This window comes from Bos indicus, chromosome 10, assembly GCF_029378745.1.
Source record: "Bos indicus isolate NIAB-ARS_2022 breed Sahiwal x Tharparkar chromosome 10, NIAB-ARS_B.indTharparkar_mat_pri_1.0, whole genome shotgun sequence".
NCBI classification, from domain to species: domain Eukaryota; kingdom Metazoa; phylum Chordata; class Mammalia; order Artiodactyla; family Bovidae; genus Bos; species Bos indicus.
Window position 1 is genome coordinate 11,988,629 of NC_091769.1, and position 15,159 is coordinate 12,003,787.

At 47.6% G+C, this 15,159-nt stretch overlaps 2 protein-coding genes across 5 annotated transcripts in view; one reads left to right on the forward strand and one right to left on the reverse strand.

Moving 5' to 3' along the window:
- SLC51B (SLC51 subunit beta) lies at positions 1-13,093 on the forward strand. 4 transcript variants are annotated; one of them, XM_070796897.1, is made up of 6 exons: positions 1-29; positions 2,377-2,504; positions 7,919-8,031; positions 8,694-8,904; positions 9,971-10,061; positions 12,764-13,093. In XM_070796897.1, the coding sequence occupies exons 4-6, from the start codon at positions 8,808-8,810 to the stop codon at positions 12,966-12,968; spliced, it is 393 nt and encodes a 130-aa protein (XP_070652998.1). In that variant the 5' UTR covers positions 1-29; positions 2,377-2,504; positions 7,919-8,031; positions 8,694-8,807; the 3' UTR covers positions 12,969-13,093. The 4 variants fall into 4 exon arrangements, with proteins under 4 accessions (XP_070652998.1, XP_019823684.2, XP_019823683.2 ...); XM_019968125.2 differs by lacking the exon at positions 1-29 and having other exon boundaries at positions 2,088-2,504; positions 7,919-8,045; XM_019968124.2 differs by lacking the exon at positions 1-29 and having other exon boundaries at positions 2,088-2,504.
- The window catches only part of RASL12 (RAS like family 12), a 17,070-nt gene continuing 14,952 nt past the window's right edge, over positions 13,042-15,159 (reverse strand). The window contains exon 5 of the mRNA XM_019968123.2: positions 13,042-15,095. Coding sequence (XP_019823682.2) covers positions 14,720-15,095 — 376 coding nt within the window. The 3' untranslated portion in view covers positions 13,042-14,719. The remainder of the gene's footprint in view (positions 15,096-15,159) is intronic.

Consider the following 15,159-nt stretch of genomic DNA (forward strand, 5'->3'; position numbering starts at 1 on the left):
AGGGACTGGAGAGGTCAAGAGAGTTCAAGGTAAGATTGATTTGTCCAGAGGTACATTTGACGCTATGCAGAAGGGAGGGCTTGGTAATGAACTCACATCTCTGTGTGTACTTCATGGCACTTATCACACAGCTATCAATTGCATGATCCCTGGTGTGACCACAAGACTGTAGTCTCCATGAGGTCAGGGACAATGCCTGTGATTGTTTATTAGTAGCATAAATCCTGGCACAGGGCAGACATGGAATAATAGTTATTGGATAAGTTATAGCAGAAAGAATTGAATGAGAGGAGGAAGTAAAGAGACACAGGCAGGAGAGTGGAAAGCCTTGGCTGGGGAAGGCACATCTTGAAGGGGACACAATCTCAGGGACAGCCCCCAGGGCAGATTCAGATGACTGTGGTCAAGGGTCACTTTAGGGACCCACACTGACATGCCCATCCAGCTCACAGCCTTTCTCTCTTGGCTACTCAGTGGGCATGAGATTTGAGCCAGCATTCATAGTACTTCACCCCTGACCACAATAACTGATCCAAAATGTGGGTTTGTGACCCAGACCTGGATAATTAGGGTCCCGTCCCAGGAATTGTCAAACTGGAGTTAAGAAAAGAGATTCCTTCCCCCTCTGGCTGTGACAGTGTGAGCCTGGATTTCCCACAGTCTGGTCCAGCTGCCAGGAGATGGCCTGCCTGTAGGAAAGAACGTGATATCCAGAGAGAACAGGGAGAGACCAAGAGAGAGAAAGAGCGAAGGATCTTCAGGCTCCTGATTCCAGCTATCCCTAAGGTCGACTCCACTCTGCTCTTCCCAATTATACGAGCCAATGAATTCCTTTTAAATTCCTTTTGTGCTTAAGAAAGTTAGAATTGCGGTCCTTTTTTTGAAATCTATGAGCTGCCTTTCTCTCCAAAATACATCCTGAACCTGAGCACTTCTCACCATCTCCGCTGCATTAACCTGGTCCAAACCACCACTGTCTCTTGCCTGGATGAATGCAACAGGCTACCATCGCCTCTCTTGCTCCCTGACAAACCACTGTCCACCCAGCAGGCCAATTGATCCTGGATAAATGTCAGTCCAAGGATGTCACCCTCCAGTGATTTCGCTCTACATCCATATCCCTTATCCTGTTTTGTGGCATGAGCTGCTTCTGCCTACCCTGTAACTACTGTGCCACCTCCAACCACCTCTGTGCTTCAGCTGCATTGCCCTTTGTTGTGCATTTCTCAGACTCGTGAACTTCATTATTTCTTCAGCACCTTTGCACCTGCTGCCCCAAGTCTTTGCATAGTTAATTCTTCATCATTCAGTTTTTAGTAACGTAATTCAGTAATCACAGCCCCCATCTATTTCTGCATCATTTTGCTGTTGAAATTATTCACAGAAATTGTCACTAGTTGAAATTATTTGTTTTACTTACTTTTTTGTGGGCTGTCTGTCCCCTAGAGTATGAGCTTCAGGAGACTAGATACCTTGCCTGTCTTGCTTACCTTGTGTCCACAGTAGGTGTTCGAGTAATATTTATTGAATGAATGAGTGACGGAATGAGGAGGAGCTGGAGTTCCATTCAGGCCCTAGGTCCCCATTGCACCTCCTTTTCTCTGTTGTCCACACCGCTGGCCAGTATTAACTCGTAGAGGAGCTTGCACCTGTCATGTGACTTCTTTCAACCTCTTTTGTCATGTGGGAAATGGGAACCCTACTCTTTGCTAAGCCAGCTCTAAGGATTTTTGGAGATGCAAGGAGCTGGTAGGTAGAAAAGCCCACTGATGATCAGAATTGAATGTGTCTGGCTTGGCTGGGGGACACCTCGCTCCTACCTCCCCACCAAGCCCTTGCTACACAGCGTTGACCTGCTTCCTCCTCTCTGGGTCACCCACACAGCCTCACGTGTCTTGTCTCCCCACCCCCAGCCCTCCAAAGGTCTTATTTTATAGCTTCCTGTGAGGATATCACATGAGGCCATGACCCTCGCTGTGAGAAAGCAGAGGCTGTAAAAGGCCAGCCTTGGCTCCCTGCTCGGTGGTTAAATATTGCTAACACCAGGAAATAGAGCCCCAGCGTGGGCATAGCACACATCCCCCTGCAATGATGGCGCTCCGGACAGAGGGTCCTCCCCAGCCCGTTCCTCTGGGCTGGCAGGAGGGTTTGGATGTTTTCCTGTTACCTGAGGCCAACAGATAAGAAGGAAAGTATCGGGCTCCTGGTTCTTGCTGACTGTGAAAGTCAGATGGAGCCTGTTTGCCATCAGCGGCCACTCATTCAAGAGGTCAGTCACCCCGGAGTGACAAAGGAGGCTCCAGGCATGGGCGTGTGCTAAATGCAGAGCTCCCAAATGGGCCTGGCTGCCACAGGCTCTGCCGCACTGCCCCCCAGGTGACAGCTATGCAGGAAGCTCCGGTGCAGAGACCAACCAGTGTCCCCTGAAAGGAGGAGGAGGAAGAGAGAAATCAGTGCTGCTCCCGCCAGCAGACCAGACGAGTCCTCGGAACCCGGGACCCAGGGTGAGTGTCTTCAGCCTGCCGCGGGAATGGGGTGGCGGGTGCCAGGTGTTTGGCAGGAATCATGTCCAGGGGCAGGTGGTTAAGCTCTGATTAAAATGCAGGCATCTCATACTGAGTGAAGTAAGTCAGACAGAGAAGGAGAAATACCCTGTGATATCCCTTATCTGTGGAATCTAAAAAGAAATGATACAAATGAACTTACTTACAAAATAAACAGACTCACAGACTGAGAAAACAGAACTTATGGTTGCCCAGGGGAGGGATCGTTAGGGAGTTTGGGATGGACACTGTACACACTGCTATGTTTAAATGGATAACCAACAAAGCCCTACTGTATAGCACAGGGAACTCTGCTCAATGTTATGTGGCAGCCTGGATGTTTGGGGGAGAGTGGATACATGTATATGTATGGCTGAGTTCCTTCTCTGTTCACCTGAAACCGTCACAACATTGTTAATCAGCTATACGCCAATACAAAATTAAAAGTTCAAAAGAAAAATAAAAAAGAAAGATAAAAATATAAATAAAGCAGGAATCTCCTGGAGGGGCCTAAGAGCACATGACGACTAAATGCAATACGATATCTTGGATGGGAACCAGAAGCAGGAAAAAGACAATAACAGAAAAGTGAAATGCAAATAAATCATGACATTTAGCTAATAATTTTTTAAAAATTCAGAGATATTACTGCTATACTCTGTAGAAAAAACTGGATAAGTGCTTTGAGGGGAATGTGGCCTTTGTTTCTGTAGCATTAACATAGAGAGGGCCAACGTGTATCCATCTTATCATTTTGTTTCATGTGTTGCTATATTTTTATTATAACAATACTATGCATGTTTAAAAACATACATTCCACTGTGGGCATCAGTCCACATGCAGATGTGTACATTTTTTGATTAGTTCCAGTACCACACTGTCTTGATTACTGGAGTTTTAAAGTGAGTCTGGAAGTTGGGTAGCATCAGTGCTCTAACTTTGTTCTTCTCCTTCAATCCTGTGTTGAGTATCCTGGGCCTTTTGCTTCTCCTTATAAACTTGAAATTCAGTTTGTCAATATCCATAAAATAACTTGCTGGGATTTTGATTTGGGCTGCCTGTATCTTTAGATCACATTGGGAAGAACTGACATGTTGATTAGTTCCACTAATTTAACATCCAAAATTGGAATTTTGGTCCAGAAAGGTATAAATACAATTGATACATACTTTTTTTTTAATTGAGGTATAGTTGATTTCAATATTATATGTTTCAGGCGTATAACATAGTGATTCACAGTTCTGAAATGTTATACTCTGTTTATAGTTATTATAAACTATTGCCTGCATTCCTTGTGCTGTACAATATATCCTTGTAGCTTCTTTATTTTATACACAGTAGTCTGTATCTCTGAATCCCCTACCCCCTCTTGTCCCTCCCTTGCCTTCTTCCCACTAGTAACCACTAGTTTGTTCTCTATGTATCTGTGAGTCTCTTTCTTTTCTGTTATAGTCACTAGTTTGTTTTTTAGATTCCATATACAAGTGACACCATACAGTATTTGTCTTTCTTTGCCTGACTTATTCCACTTAGCCTCATACCTCCAAGTCATCCATGCTGTTGCAAATGGCAAGATTTCATTCTTTTTTATGACTGAGTCCATTGTACAGGTGTACCACATCTTTATCCATATCTGTCAATGGACATTTAGGTGGCTTCCATATCTTGACTATTGTAAATAATGCTACTATGAACATCGGAGTGAATGTATCATTTGAATTGGTGTTTTCATTTTCTTTGGCTAATATTTGCATACATTTAAAATACACACAAATATACAAAATATGTGTTTTTAGAATATACATACAAAATATATACATTTAAAAATGTAATTACATGTATCATTTTCACAAAGGTAGTAGGTACTCAGGAGAAATGTATACAGTACTGCTGCTGCTAAGTCGCTTCAGTCGCGTCCGACTCTGTGCGACCCCTGCGATGGCAGCAAACCAGGCTCCCCCCACCCTGGGATTCTCCACGCAAGAACATTGGAGTGGGTTGCCATTTCCTTCTCCAATGCATGAAAGTGAAAAGTGAAAGTGAAGTCGCTCAGTCGTGTCCAACTCTTAGCGACCCCAAGGACCACAGCCTACCAGCTTCCTCCGTCCATGGGATTTTCCAGGCAAGAGTACTGGAGTGGGGTGCCATTGCCTTCTCCGGTATACAGTACAGAAGTGTTCAAAGTGGATGTCCCATGGGTCTACACCCCAGCCCACTTCCCTAGAGGGAGCTGGTGTTGACATTTTGACCTCCGTGTTCTTTTCTCTGTGGGTGTATATCGGGGGAGGGGGTGCATGTTCCGCATATGCAACAAGGGTCTGTGGCCAATATTACCAATTAATCCAGGTATTCCTGCATCTGAGACTAGACAGAAGATCACAACCCTTAACAAGTGCTCTGGAGAAGTTGGAGCTGGAATACAAGATCACATCGATTGGCCATCCCTGTAATTTGTCTTTCCATTATTCAGTGTATATATATGTGTGTATATATATATATATATATATATATATATATATATATATATCTCCTTCAAATGTGTAAGTAGGTAGTGGGCATCTGAGTCTGTGAAACTCTTTAAAAAAAAAATCTTTCTTTTTCCCTGACTTCCATCTCTGTCTTGGCACATTAGTAGTGTAGTGACGCTTTTGTTGCTAAGTTGTATCTGATTCATGTACAGCCCCATGGACTGTAGCCCTCCAGGCTCCTCTGTCCATGGAATTTCCCAGACAAGAATATTGGAATGGGTTGCCATTTCCTTCTCCAGGGGATCTTCCTGACCCAGGGATCAGATCCGCATCTCCTGCATTACAGGCAGATTCTTCACTACTGAGCCACCCAGGAAGCCCTTGGCATGTGAATGATGACTCATATATGGAAAACTTGGCTCAGTATTATATTTGTATCAAAATATTTTCCTTCAAAATCTGTAGATGTTTGTTCAGTTTTCTCAGAGCATTTAGAGTTGGAGAAAACTCTGACGTCAGTCTTTTTATTAGTACCTTGTTTTTTTGTTTGGCTGCTTGCCATCCAGTTGTTTTTGGATGTTCCTGGCTGAGCCTGCAAAGGCTATTTTGGATTGGACATCAAGAGTTGGGGGGATTCTGAGATGGCCTCTGGCCTCTCTTTGCCTTGTTGTCCTCTTAGCCCTATGACATGTTTTCATGATTGGTTTGTTCAAAACCCTTTACTTTGATCTCCACTTCTGACCCCTTTTCCTCCCCTCTCCCTCCCATGCCCATCCCCGCACCAGAGATAATTATCTAATGTGTTGAATGTCTCTTTTTAAAAATATGTCTTTGTAAAATGTGTATTGTTGTTTTGTATGCATGTATTTTGAATTTTCATAAATGGTGTTGCATGCTCCCTTATGATCCTTGGGGATACTTTCAGGATATGAATACACTCAGGAGAAGAACTGCTGGATCATGTGTACACTTACTTTGACTAATGTGCTCTCTAGATGGCTGCCCCAGTCTACACGCCCTGGCAGTGCATAAGGCTACAGCCCCAGAACCACACCAACACCTGGCATTATCCACCTTCCAAACTACGCCAGTCTAATAGATGTCAAGTGGTGTTTCATTTCATTTTAATTGTCATTCTTCTGATTTCCAAAGAGTTTAAGCATATTTTCATATGCTTGTTAGCCTTTTGAGTTTCCTATTTTGTAAACTGCCTGTTTATATTATCTATTAGGATTCTAGTCTTTTTCCTGTTGTTAGAATTCTTTGTACATTTTAGATATCAGTTTCTTCTGGGTTTTAAGCATCACAAGTATCTTATCCCAATCAGAAATGTGTTTACTACTGTATTGATAGTATTCTTCATTGAACAGATCATCTTATTTTGATGTAATCAAATTCAACAGTTTTCTGTTGTTATCCAGTGACTTAAGCTTGTATGGTTTTAAGAAGTGCTACCCTACTTCTCGGAGAAGGCAATGGCACCCCACTCCAGAACTCTTGCCTAGAAAATCCCATGGATGGAGGAGCCTGGAAGGCTGCAGTCCACGGGGTCGCTGAGGGTCGGACACGACTGAGCGACTTCACTTTCCCTTTTCACTTTCATGCATTGGAGAAGGAAATGGCAACCCACTCCAGTGTTCTTGCCTGGAGAATCCCAGGGACGGGGGAGCCTGGTGGGCTGCTGTCTGAGGGGTCGCACAGAGTCGGACACGACTGAAGTGACTTAGCAGCAGCAGCAGCATACTTCTATTAACTTTGCACTTTTTCCTCTTGCATTTAGGCCTTTAATATTGGAGTCTGTTTTTGTGTGTGTTGTTCATTAGATGTGCATCTGTGCGTGATGTGTGCTAGTTGTGTCCAACTCTTGTGACCCCATGGACTCCAGGCTCCTCTGTCCTTGGATTTCCCAGGCAAGAATACTAGCATGGGTTGCCATTTACACCCCCAGGGGATTGTCCCAACGCAGGAATTGAACCTGCATCTCCTGCATGGGCAGGTGGATTGGAGCCACCTGGGAAACCCCTAGATGTGCAACTGGTCTTCCTTTCTCCATAGAGTGAGCCAGTTTTCCTGACACCATCTACTAAACAATTCCTCCTTTCCCTACTGGTCAGCAGAGCTATCCTTACCTTGGAAATATTAAGTTTCTACATGAATATAGGTCTCTATGAAATCTCTGTTCCCATGCCTTGGTATAATGACTTGGTTTTATGTCAAAACCACATTTTTTATTATAATACATCTCAACATCTGATGGGGCCAGTCTCCCCTCTTAGTGTTTTTTTCGATGTTTAGGTGCTCAGTTCTGTCTGACTCTGCAGTTTACTTTGTCTATATAAATACTAGAATAAGTGTATCAAGGTCCTCAAAAAACATCTAGAATTTTGGCTGAGATTGCATTGAATTTATAGATTTAGTTGGGGATAACTGATATCTTAGTAAGTTTATCCTGTCTGAAAACATAAATCCCACTCTATTCAGATCATTTATTATTATTATCTTGTTCTAGAGTTAAAAAATGTTCTTCAAGGGACTTCCCTGGTGGTCCAGGAGTTAAGAACTCCATGCTTCCATTGCAGGGGTCACAGGTTCAATCTCTGTTTGGGTAACTAAGATCCTACATGCCCTGCAGCACAGCCCCCACCTCCCAAAAATTCTTCATATGCTACTGTGCTACTGTGGGATGCTGGGATGCTACTGTGAATGATCTTATTTTTATTTAATTTTCCAGTTTCACTAATAATGGGAGAAATACTATTTTGAGCTTGTATACAGCAACTTCAGTGAATGCGTCTATTAGTTCTATTGTTTATTTTTCTAGATATTAATAGATGATCTTGTCATCTGAAAATTATGAGTTTTAACTCTTTCTTATCAAGTTTTACACTTCCTTTTCTTTCCTTATAGCACTTGTTAGGACCTCTGCTGCTGCTGCTGCTAAGTCGCTTCAGTCGTGTCCGACTCTGTGCGACCCCACAGACGGCAGCCCACCAGGCTCCGCAGTCCCTGGGATTCTCCAGGCAAGAATACCAGAGTGGGTTGCCATTTCCTTCTCCAATGCATGAAAGTGAAAAGTGAAAGTGAAGTCGCTCAGTCGTGTCCGACTCTTAGCGACCTCATGGACTGCAGCCTACCATGCTCCTCCGATCTCTAGGACTATATTAAACTGTAATGGTCCAAATTTAACCAGCAGCTACCTTTGTCTGGCACTTCACCATTCTCCACTCTGGGTCCTGGGTATTTTGATATCCAGGAGAGAGACGGTGATAGGCCCAGCCTTCATCACGTGGGGGAGACAGGCACTGTGATTGGCCAGCACAGGAAAATCCGCTGCTAAGGAAACTTGGTGAAGGAGTGGGTGGACTGCAGACGCTGGAGGGGATGCTCGGCAGGCGAGACTGGAGAGACCCTGCAAGAGTCGGTCCCACAGCCCATCAGTGGCTCAGTCCTTCCCACACCCGCGTCAGTGCTCCTCCCCACGTGTAATGAGTTTTAATAAAGATTTGAGTGGCTCCCACTTCTATGGTCTCTGCTCAGGCCCCACCTGCTCCGGGAGTTCCAGCTATTTCAGTCCTGTAACTTTGGGCCCAGGGAGAGGCAGAGTTTGGGCCCAGGGTTTGGGCAGGGAGGGGAGAGTAAGTTGGGGTGGGATATCCATTCATGCTCCGTTCTTCGTTTCCAGGAGTCTTCAGGCCTTTGCCAAGGGTCATAACCTTAGTAGGCCAGGAAAGCAGCTGGGAGCGAAGGGGTCTGAGAACTTCCTTGTCAGAAACATATCCCAACCAGGAGCAGGGGCATGAACTACAGTGAGAAGCTAACCGGAGCCCCACCCATGACCGAGGTGCCTCTGGAGCTGCTGGAAGAAATGCTTTGGTTTTTCCGAGTAGAGGACGGTAAGCGGCGGGGATGAGTGGTGGGGGTGCGCTCTCCTGGCTGAAGCCCCCATCATGGTCCTCTCCTCCACGGCAGGCTGCACGTTTCCTCCAGGGCAAGAACTGAGGCTGAGGGTCGCACTACCCAGAGGGGCCTGGCTAAACTGCGCTCTCCTTTCCTCGGGTCCGGTCGCTCATTTACTCATCCATCCTGTCATTCACAAATATTTATTAAGTTCCTTCTGTGCACCACGGACTGTTCTCAGCATGGGGGTTACAGAAGTGGAAACACAAAAATCTCTGCCCTCATAGAGCATTCCTTCTAGTGAAAGAGGAAAACCAGCAAATGTCTAAAATGCATAGCGTGCTGGTGAAATGAGTAATAAGGAGAAAATTTAAGCCAAGAAAGGAATAGGAAGTGTGCAGCCATGGAATGTAATGTGGTCAAGGAAGGCCTCCCTCAGAAGCTGATGTTTGAATAAAGGCTTTCAGGAGGTGACAGAATTAGCCATGCAGATTATGTGGGGAAAGGCATTCCTGGTAGAGTGAACAGTAAATGCAAAAGCTCTGAAGCTAGATGCTGCCTCATCTGGGTATGGTATGGACAGATCCTGATTCTCCAAACTCAGATGAGCTACTTTATATATTATCTGCAGGCAGCTTGTCAAATCTAATTTAACTGCCACCCTTTCTTCCCTCCCTCCCTCACTTCTTTCCTCCCTCCCTTGCTTCCTTCTTCCCTTCCTCCCTCCCTTCCTTTCCCTTGTACTGCACTTGGCCAGCCCCTAGCAAAACTCTGAAGATGGTGAAGTTTATCTTCACTACACACCTCCTTTCCCCACTATTATTATCCCACTGCAGTGCTGTCTCCCCCAGGTAGATGAGAACTTCTTTGGAGCAGAGATCTCTTCTCCCCCTATCCCCTACTTTGGATCAGGAGTTCCCTGGCTCATCTTCAGCTTGGTTAGTCTCTCTCTACAATATGTGGCCCACAGCAGGGGGAAGCTGATGCTGTGAGTTGGTCTGTTAGGGGCCTGAGGGGCACCCGGCCTGTCCTCAAGGCTCCATCCTGCATGTCCCTCCCCAGCAACTCCTTGGAATTGTTCCATGTTCGTCCTGGCAGCCTTGGTGGCCATAATAAGCTTCATCCTCTTGGGAAGGAACATCCAGGCAAACAGGTGAGGAGCTGGTCTAGGGGTGGTCTCTGAAGGGTGGGGAAATCTAAAGAGGGGTCATCTAGAGACCTTGGCTGTCCACCCTTTGGGTCAACAAAATGCAGCCTGCAGGGTTTTGTTTGTTTGAGAACCCAAAGCTGCAGAAAAACTAGCAGCTATCCCCGATGACCATTCCCTGGCCAGCAAGCAGGGCGGGGGCTGGTGTGTCTCAGAAATCAGGATCACTGGCTCTGGAGTCATACAGGCTGGGTTCAGATTCCAGTTCTGCCACTCACTAGCTGGGCAAGACACGCAGTACCTCCAGGCTGGCTTCTCCTTCTATAAATGGCAACCGTGATGGATTCTTTCCTTGTAGGATTGTGGGGAGTGCTCAGTGGGGGCTTTTGCAGAATTAGGGATGTGGTTACATGGGAAAACCTTGTGCTACTCCAAGGCCAAATGCAGGGCATGGATAGAGACCTGAGATTACTTGGGACTCCTGGGTAATTCTGACATTTTTATGACAACAATACTCCTTAACCCTGGATGAACAAACAAATCACCTGCGGAAGAATGTTAAACACAAGATTCTGATGCAGAGGGTCTGTGGGGGAGGGGACCTGGGCACTGGCATTTTGTTAAACTCTCTGGATGAGTCCAGGACTAACTTTTGAAAGCTCCTTGAGGGTGGGAACTACATTTGACTCAACTTTGCTTCCCCAAGCAACTGGCTCAGTGTCAGATTCTAGAAGTTATTCAACAAATAATTGGTTCACTCATTCCTTCATTCATTCAATAATTACTATATCCTAGTAACTAGCAGTGGGAGAAGGCAATGGCACCCCACTCCAGTACTGTTGCCCAGAAAATCCCATGGATGGAGGAGCCTGGTAGGCTGCAGTCCATGGGGTCGCTAAGAGTCAGACATGACTGAGGGATTTCACTTTCACTTTCCACTTTCATGCATTGGAGAAGGAAATGGCAACCCACTCCAGTGTTCTTGCCTGGAGAATCCCATGGACGGAGAAGCCTGGTAGGCTGCAGTCTATGGGTCTCACAGAGTCGGACACGACTGAAGCGACTTAGCAGCAGCAGCAGCAGTAACTAGCAGTAACTTTTAAACAGTAATACTGAGAATCCCTCCTCAGATCTGTATCATGGTTTGCAATTTTGAAGGCACCTGCACATTCTCTCACTTGATCAAACCAGCCCTGTAAAGTGGGGCTGGCACAAGTTACTTAGTCCCACTGTACAGATTAAGCTCACTGAGGATCCATGGAAGGATTGGCCAACGTCCAAGCTCTTCTTCCTATGCTGTATCTTATGTCATCTATGAATCCTCCTCATAGTTTTGATATAAAGCCAGAAAGAAAGAACTCAGTTATTTCGTTCACATCAGTAACTAGTCATTATGAACTGCTACAGCTCAGTCATCATTCATTCCACAGAATAAGCCGAGCACTGCTGTGGGCCAGGTTCTATGCCGAGAATGGGGACCACAGGGCTAGACAAGATAGATTCAGCCTCGGTCTTATGGAGTTGACAGTTTGGTAGGGAGACAACTGTAGTTGAGAATGACAGGTGATAACTGTGGGATATACAGAGGTGGGATCTAGGGACTTGAGGGCAAAAAAGAGATGGAGGCTGTGCTGACCAAGGGACAGCACACCCCAAGCTCAAGGGAGGAGCAGGAGGGCCCAGGGGGCTGTAGTGTGGACTCTGGGGGCGGGAGGAAAGGGAGGTCAAGAGGCAGCAGGGCCCAGAGTGTACACGCCCTGGGGGCTCCCTAAGGAGTTTTCAGGTTCTAGCTCATGGGCACTGGGGAGCCAGAGAAGAGCTTTGTACAGGGACATGAAAGGTTTATGTTTTAGTGAGATCAGTCTGCTAGAAGGACCCAGAGGGGTAGTGCCTCTGAGAAAGTGAATTTTCCTCTCTCAGACTGTCAGGAAGCATCCGCCTCGGCAAAGTCACCTCGGAGACAAGGCAGCTGTCCTCAGGAGCAGCAGACAGTCAGATGTTCCCCATCTGACTGTGACCCAAACAGATTGTCTGGGCAGTCAGCTCAAACCCTGGCGGGGTCTCTCCACTAGGAGATCTAGGGGTGGGGACTTGGAGTAGAACCACCTCAGAGGGAAGATGTTTGGGTAAGTTACTGGTAGGAAGGCTGGATCTTGGATGCCAGGTTCCAGAAGTGGGCAGTGGGGAGCCAGTGAAGGTACTTGAGCTGAGGACTCTGGAATCATGGCTGGTGTGTGTGGGCCGGTTTGGAGACATAAGCACCTAGAGGCAGAAGGATTAGGTAGGAATTTCCATCTAGGGATGGAGTGGAGTGAGGGTAGGGATGGGGTATAAGGACTATACTAAGCAGGATGAGAGTATAGCTTGGTGAAAAGAACACAGGACTGGGAGTCAGGAGAGAAATGCATGACCCAGGCACATGCTCCTCAGGCCCCTCTGAGATATGTCACTTGCAAGAGAAGCAACAGTAGCTGAGTTCACGGATGGCACTGCGGGTTTGGTAAGATGATGCATGGAGAAGTCTAAGATGTTTCTCTGCCGAAAACCTATCAAGCCATTTCAGCTTTCTCCCCAGACTGTTTCCAGAACTGTGTACTGGATCTACCGCCTCAAACTTGCTAACCCACTTGGGAGCCCCAACCACTGCTCCAACCACTAGATACCCCCATACAGGGAACCCACAATCAATAGTGTTTCTCTCCTCCCAGAAATCAAAAGAAGCTGCCACCGGAAAAACAAACTCCAGAAGTCCTGTACTTGGCTGAGGGTGGAAACAAAGATGACAAGAACCTGACCAGCCTAACAGAGACTTTGCTCTCTGAAAAGCCAACTTTGGCCCAGGGAGAAATGGAGGCAAAATGCAGTGATGTGCCGCGGGTCCATCTTCCAGACCCACAAGAACCTGAAAGCTAGTCAGGGTGCAGGGCAGTGCCCCCGGAGTGTTCGCAGACAGAGTGAGTGAACTGCAATCAAACTAAAACCCTGCTTTGAAAAAAATGAACAAAATCTTTTTATTAAAATGCTTCTGGATGTGGGCAGTTGGAATTGCATAGTTTGTTCAAATGGCGGTGGGCCACACAGAAGTGGCTTGGAGTGAAAGTGCGAAATCCAGAGCCAGCTTGTGGGTCAGGAAGCCTGGTCAGACTCCTCACATGGTTTTGAGGAGTTCCCAGCCTCCCTCTGACCTCGGCTTCTCCATCTGTAGAATGTGGCTGAAGCCTGGGCTGGAGCTCCTGTTTTCAATCCAAGCTCCTGGAAGGGCTGAGTAAGGAAGGGGCAGGGTTCTGGGCTCAGAATTCCTTTCCCCTCCCTTCCCTCCATCTGATCCACCAGGGAAGCCCTGGACAGAGGAGCCTGGTGGGCTACAGTAGATACAGTCGCACAGAGTCGGGCACGACTAAAGTGACTTAGCATGTATACACTCCCTTCCCTCCACTGCAGCCCTCTCCTTTACCTGCTGATCTGCCGAGGGTCCATGAAAGACTTCCTCTGGGCCAGGGGCCCTGCGGTAAACAGAGCTAGAAAACTATGAAAGCCCCTGCCTCTGAGACCTTTCTCTTACTAACCATGGGATCCCAAAGGATCCTGTGTGTGAGCCACCATGCTGCAGTACAAACTGGGATGGCAACCCCAAATAATTTATGCAAAATTTATGAACCCAAAATGCTGTAGGTTCTATCTTCCAAAAGGGGACTTTGAACACACAGACCCGTTGCCAAAGATCCTAGGTCCTGCAATCCCAGACTAGAGACAGAATACGCAGAACACTGTTTCTCCTTACTGGATGCCTGATACACCCAGTGTGGGGTCCCTGGAGTCCTGGGTGATTGTCATTGGAGAAGATGACTTTGTTCTGCAGTTTTGATCAGTCACCTTGAGAAGCCTGGTCCTGAGGGTCTGTGGACAGAGTCCTTGATTTAAGGTTGGAAAATACAGGGGCCCTGCCTCCCAGAGAAATACCCCGGAGGCTCCCCGCACTGGCCAGCCTGCAGCACTTTCCCTCCACCTTCACTGAGAGGCAGAGCACTGGAAATAGCCCTTCCCCAGACAGCTTTGCTTCTCACAGGCTGAGTAGGATTTCTCAACTAGATTTTACTTGAGTAAACTGTGGGGTTTGTGGCCTGGGGGTTCTGCGAGGTCAGAAGACAAGGGGAGGGTCAGGCTCCAGCCCTGCAAAACCTGCCCCTGCCCTGCCCTGCCCATCCACCAGGAGGTGCTGGGACTTCAGGGTGGGCTGCTCTCAAGCCTCATGAAGGCCTCATGAAGCTGTCCACCCAGAGCCATCCCCTAGGGGCCACATCAGGCCTGGCTGTAGCTGGAGCAGGAAAGGGGATGATGGCACCATGACGGATGTTGCCATTTTCTTCCATTTCCGGCTGACCCCAGGTCTCCACGTTGTCACAGTGGTGTTTCCTTCAGGGTGAGGGATACAGTGGTTACCATGGAAACTAAGGCCTGGAGGGAACAGGAGCAGCATTCCTGTCTGTCCCTATGGCTCCTACAGTGATCTGGGTGTCAGGGACACTGTCTGGCGCTGGAGGAGGGGTCAGCTGTCTGCCGGACGGTGAGGGCTACTATTCCATCAGAAGGAAAGCCGGTGGTGAAAAGCCAGCCCCTGCCTGGCAGACCTCCCAATGCCGAGCTTGGGATCCTGAGCAGGGGCCTCAGAAGATCTTGAAGCCCTTCAATAGTGTCAGGGTGGGTGCCTTGCGCTTGCTCTGAGCCCGGGATGACTTCACAGTGACCAGCTTGGCCTGTGCCACAGCAGGCATCTCCTTCAGGCTGGTGGTAGAAAGTGTGTTGAAGGTGCAGCTGGCCAGCCCGTGGCGGGCTGTGAGTGGGGCCTGGTGATGCACAGCTCTCTCCTCCGAGATGAAGAGCGGCCTGGCCAGGGAGTTCTTCTCCAGCTCCCGCCGCGCCTCCCGTACTGCCTCATGGAAGACGTGCTGCACATGCTCAAAGTCCAGGCAGGCAGAGACCTCGAAAAACAGGCACCCGAACCTGCCCGCCAAGGCGGCGCCCTCTGCCTGGGTGACCTGCCTGGCGAGGAAGCAGGGGGAGTCAGGGTCAGGAGCATCCGAGTCAGGCAGGCCTGGCCCTACTC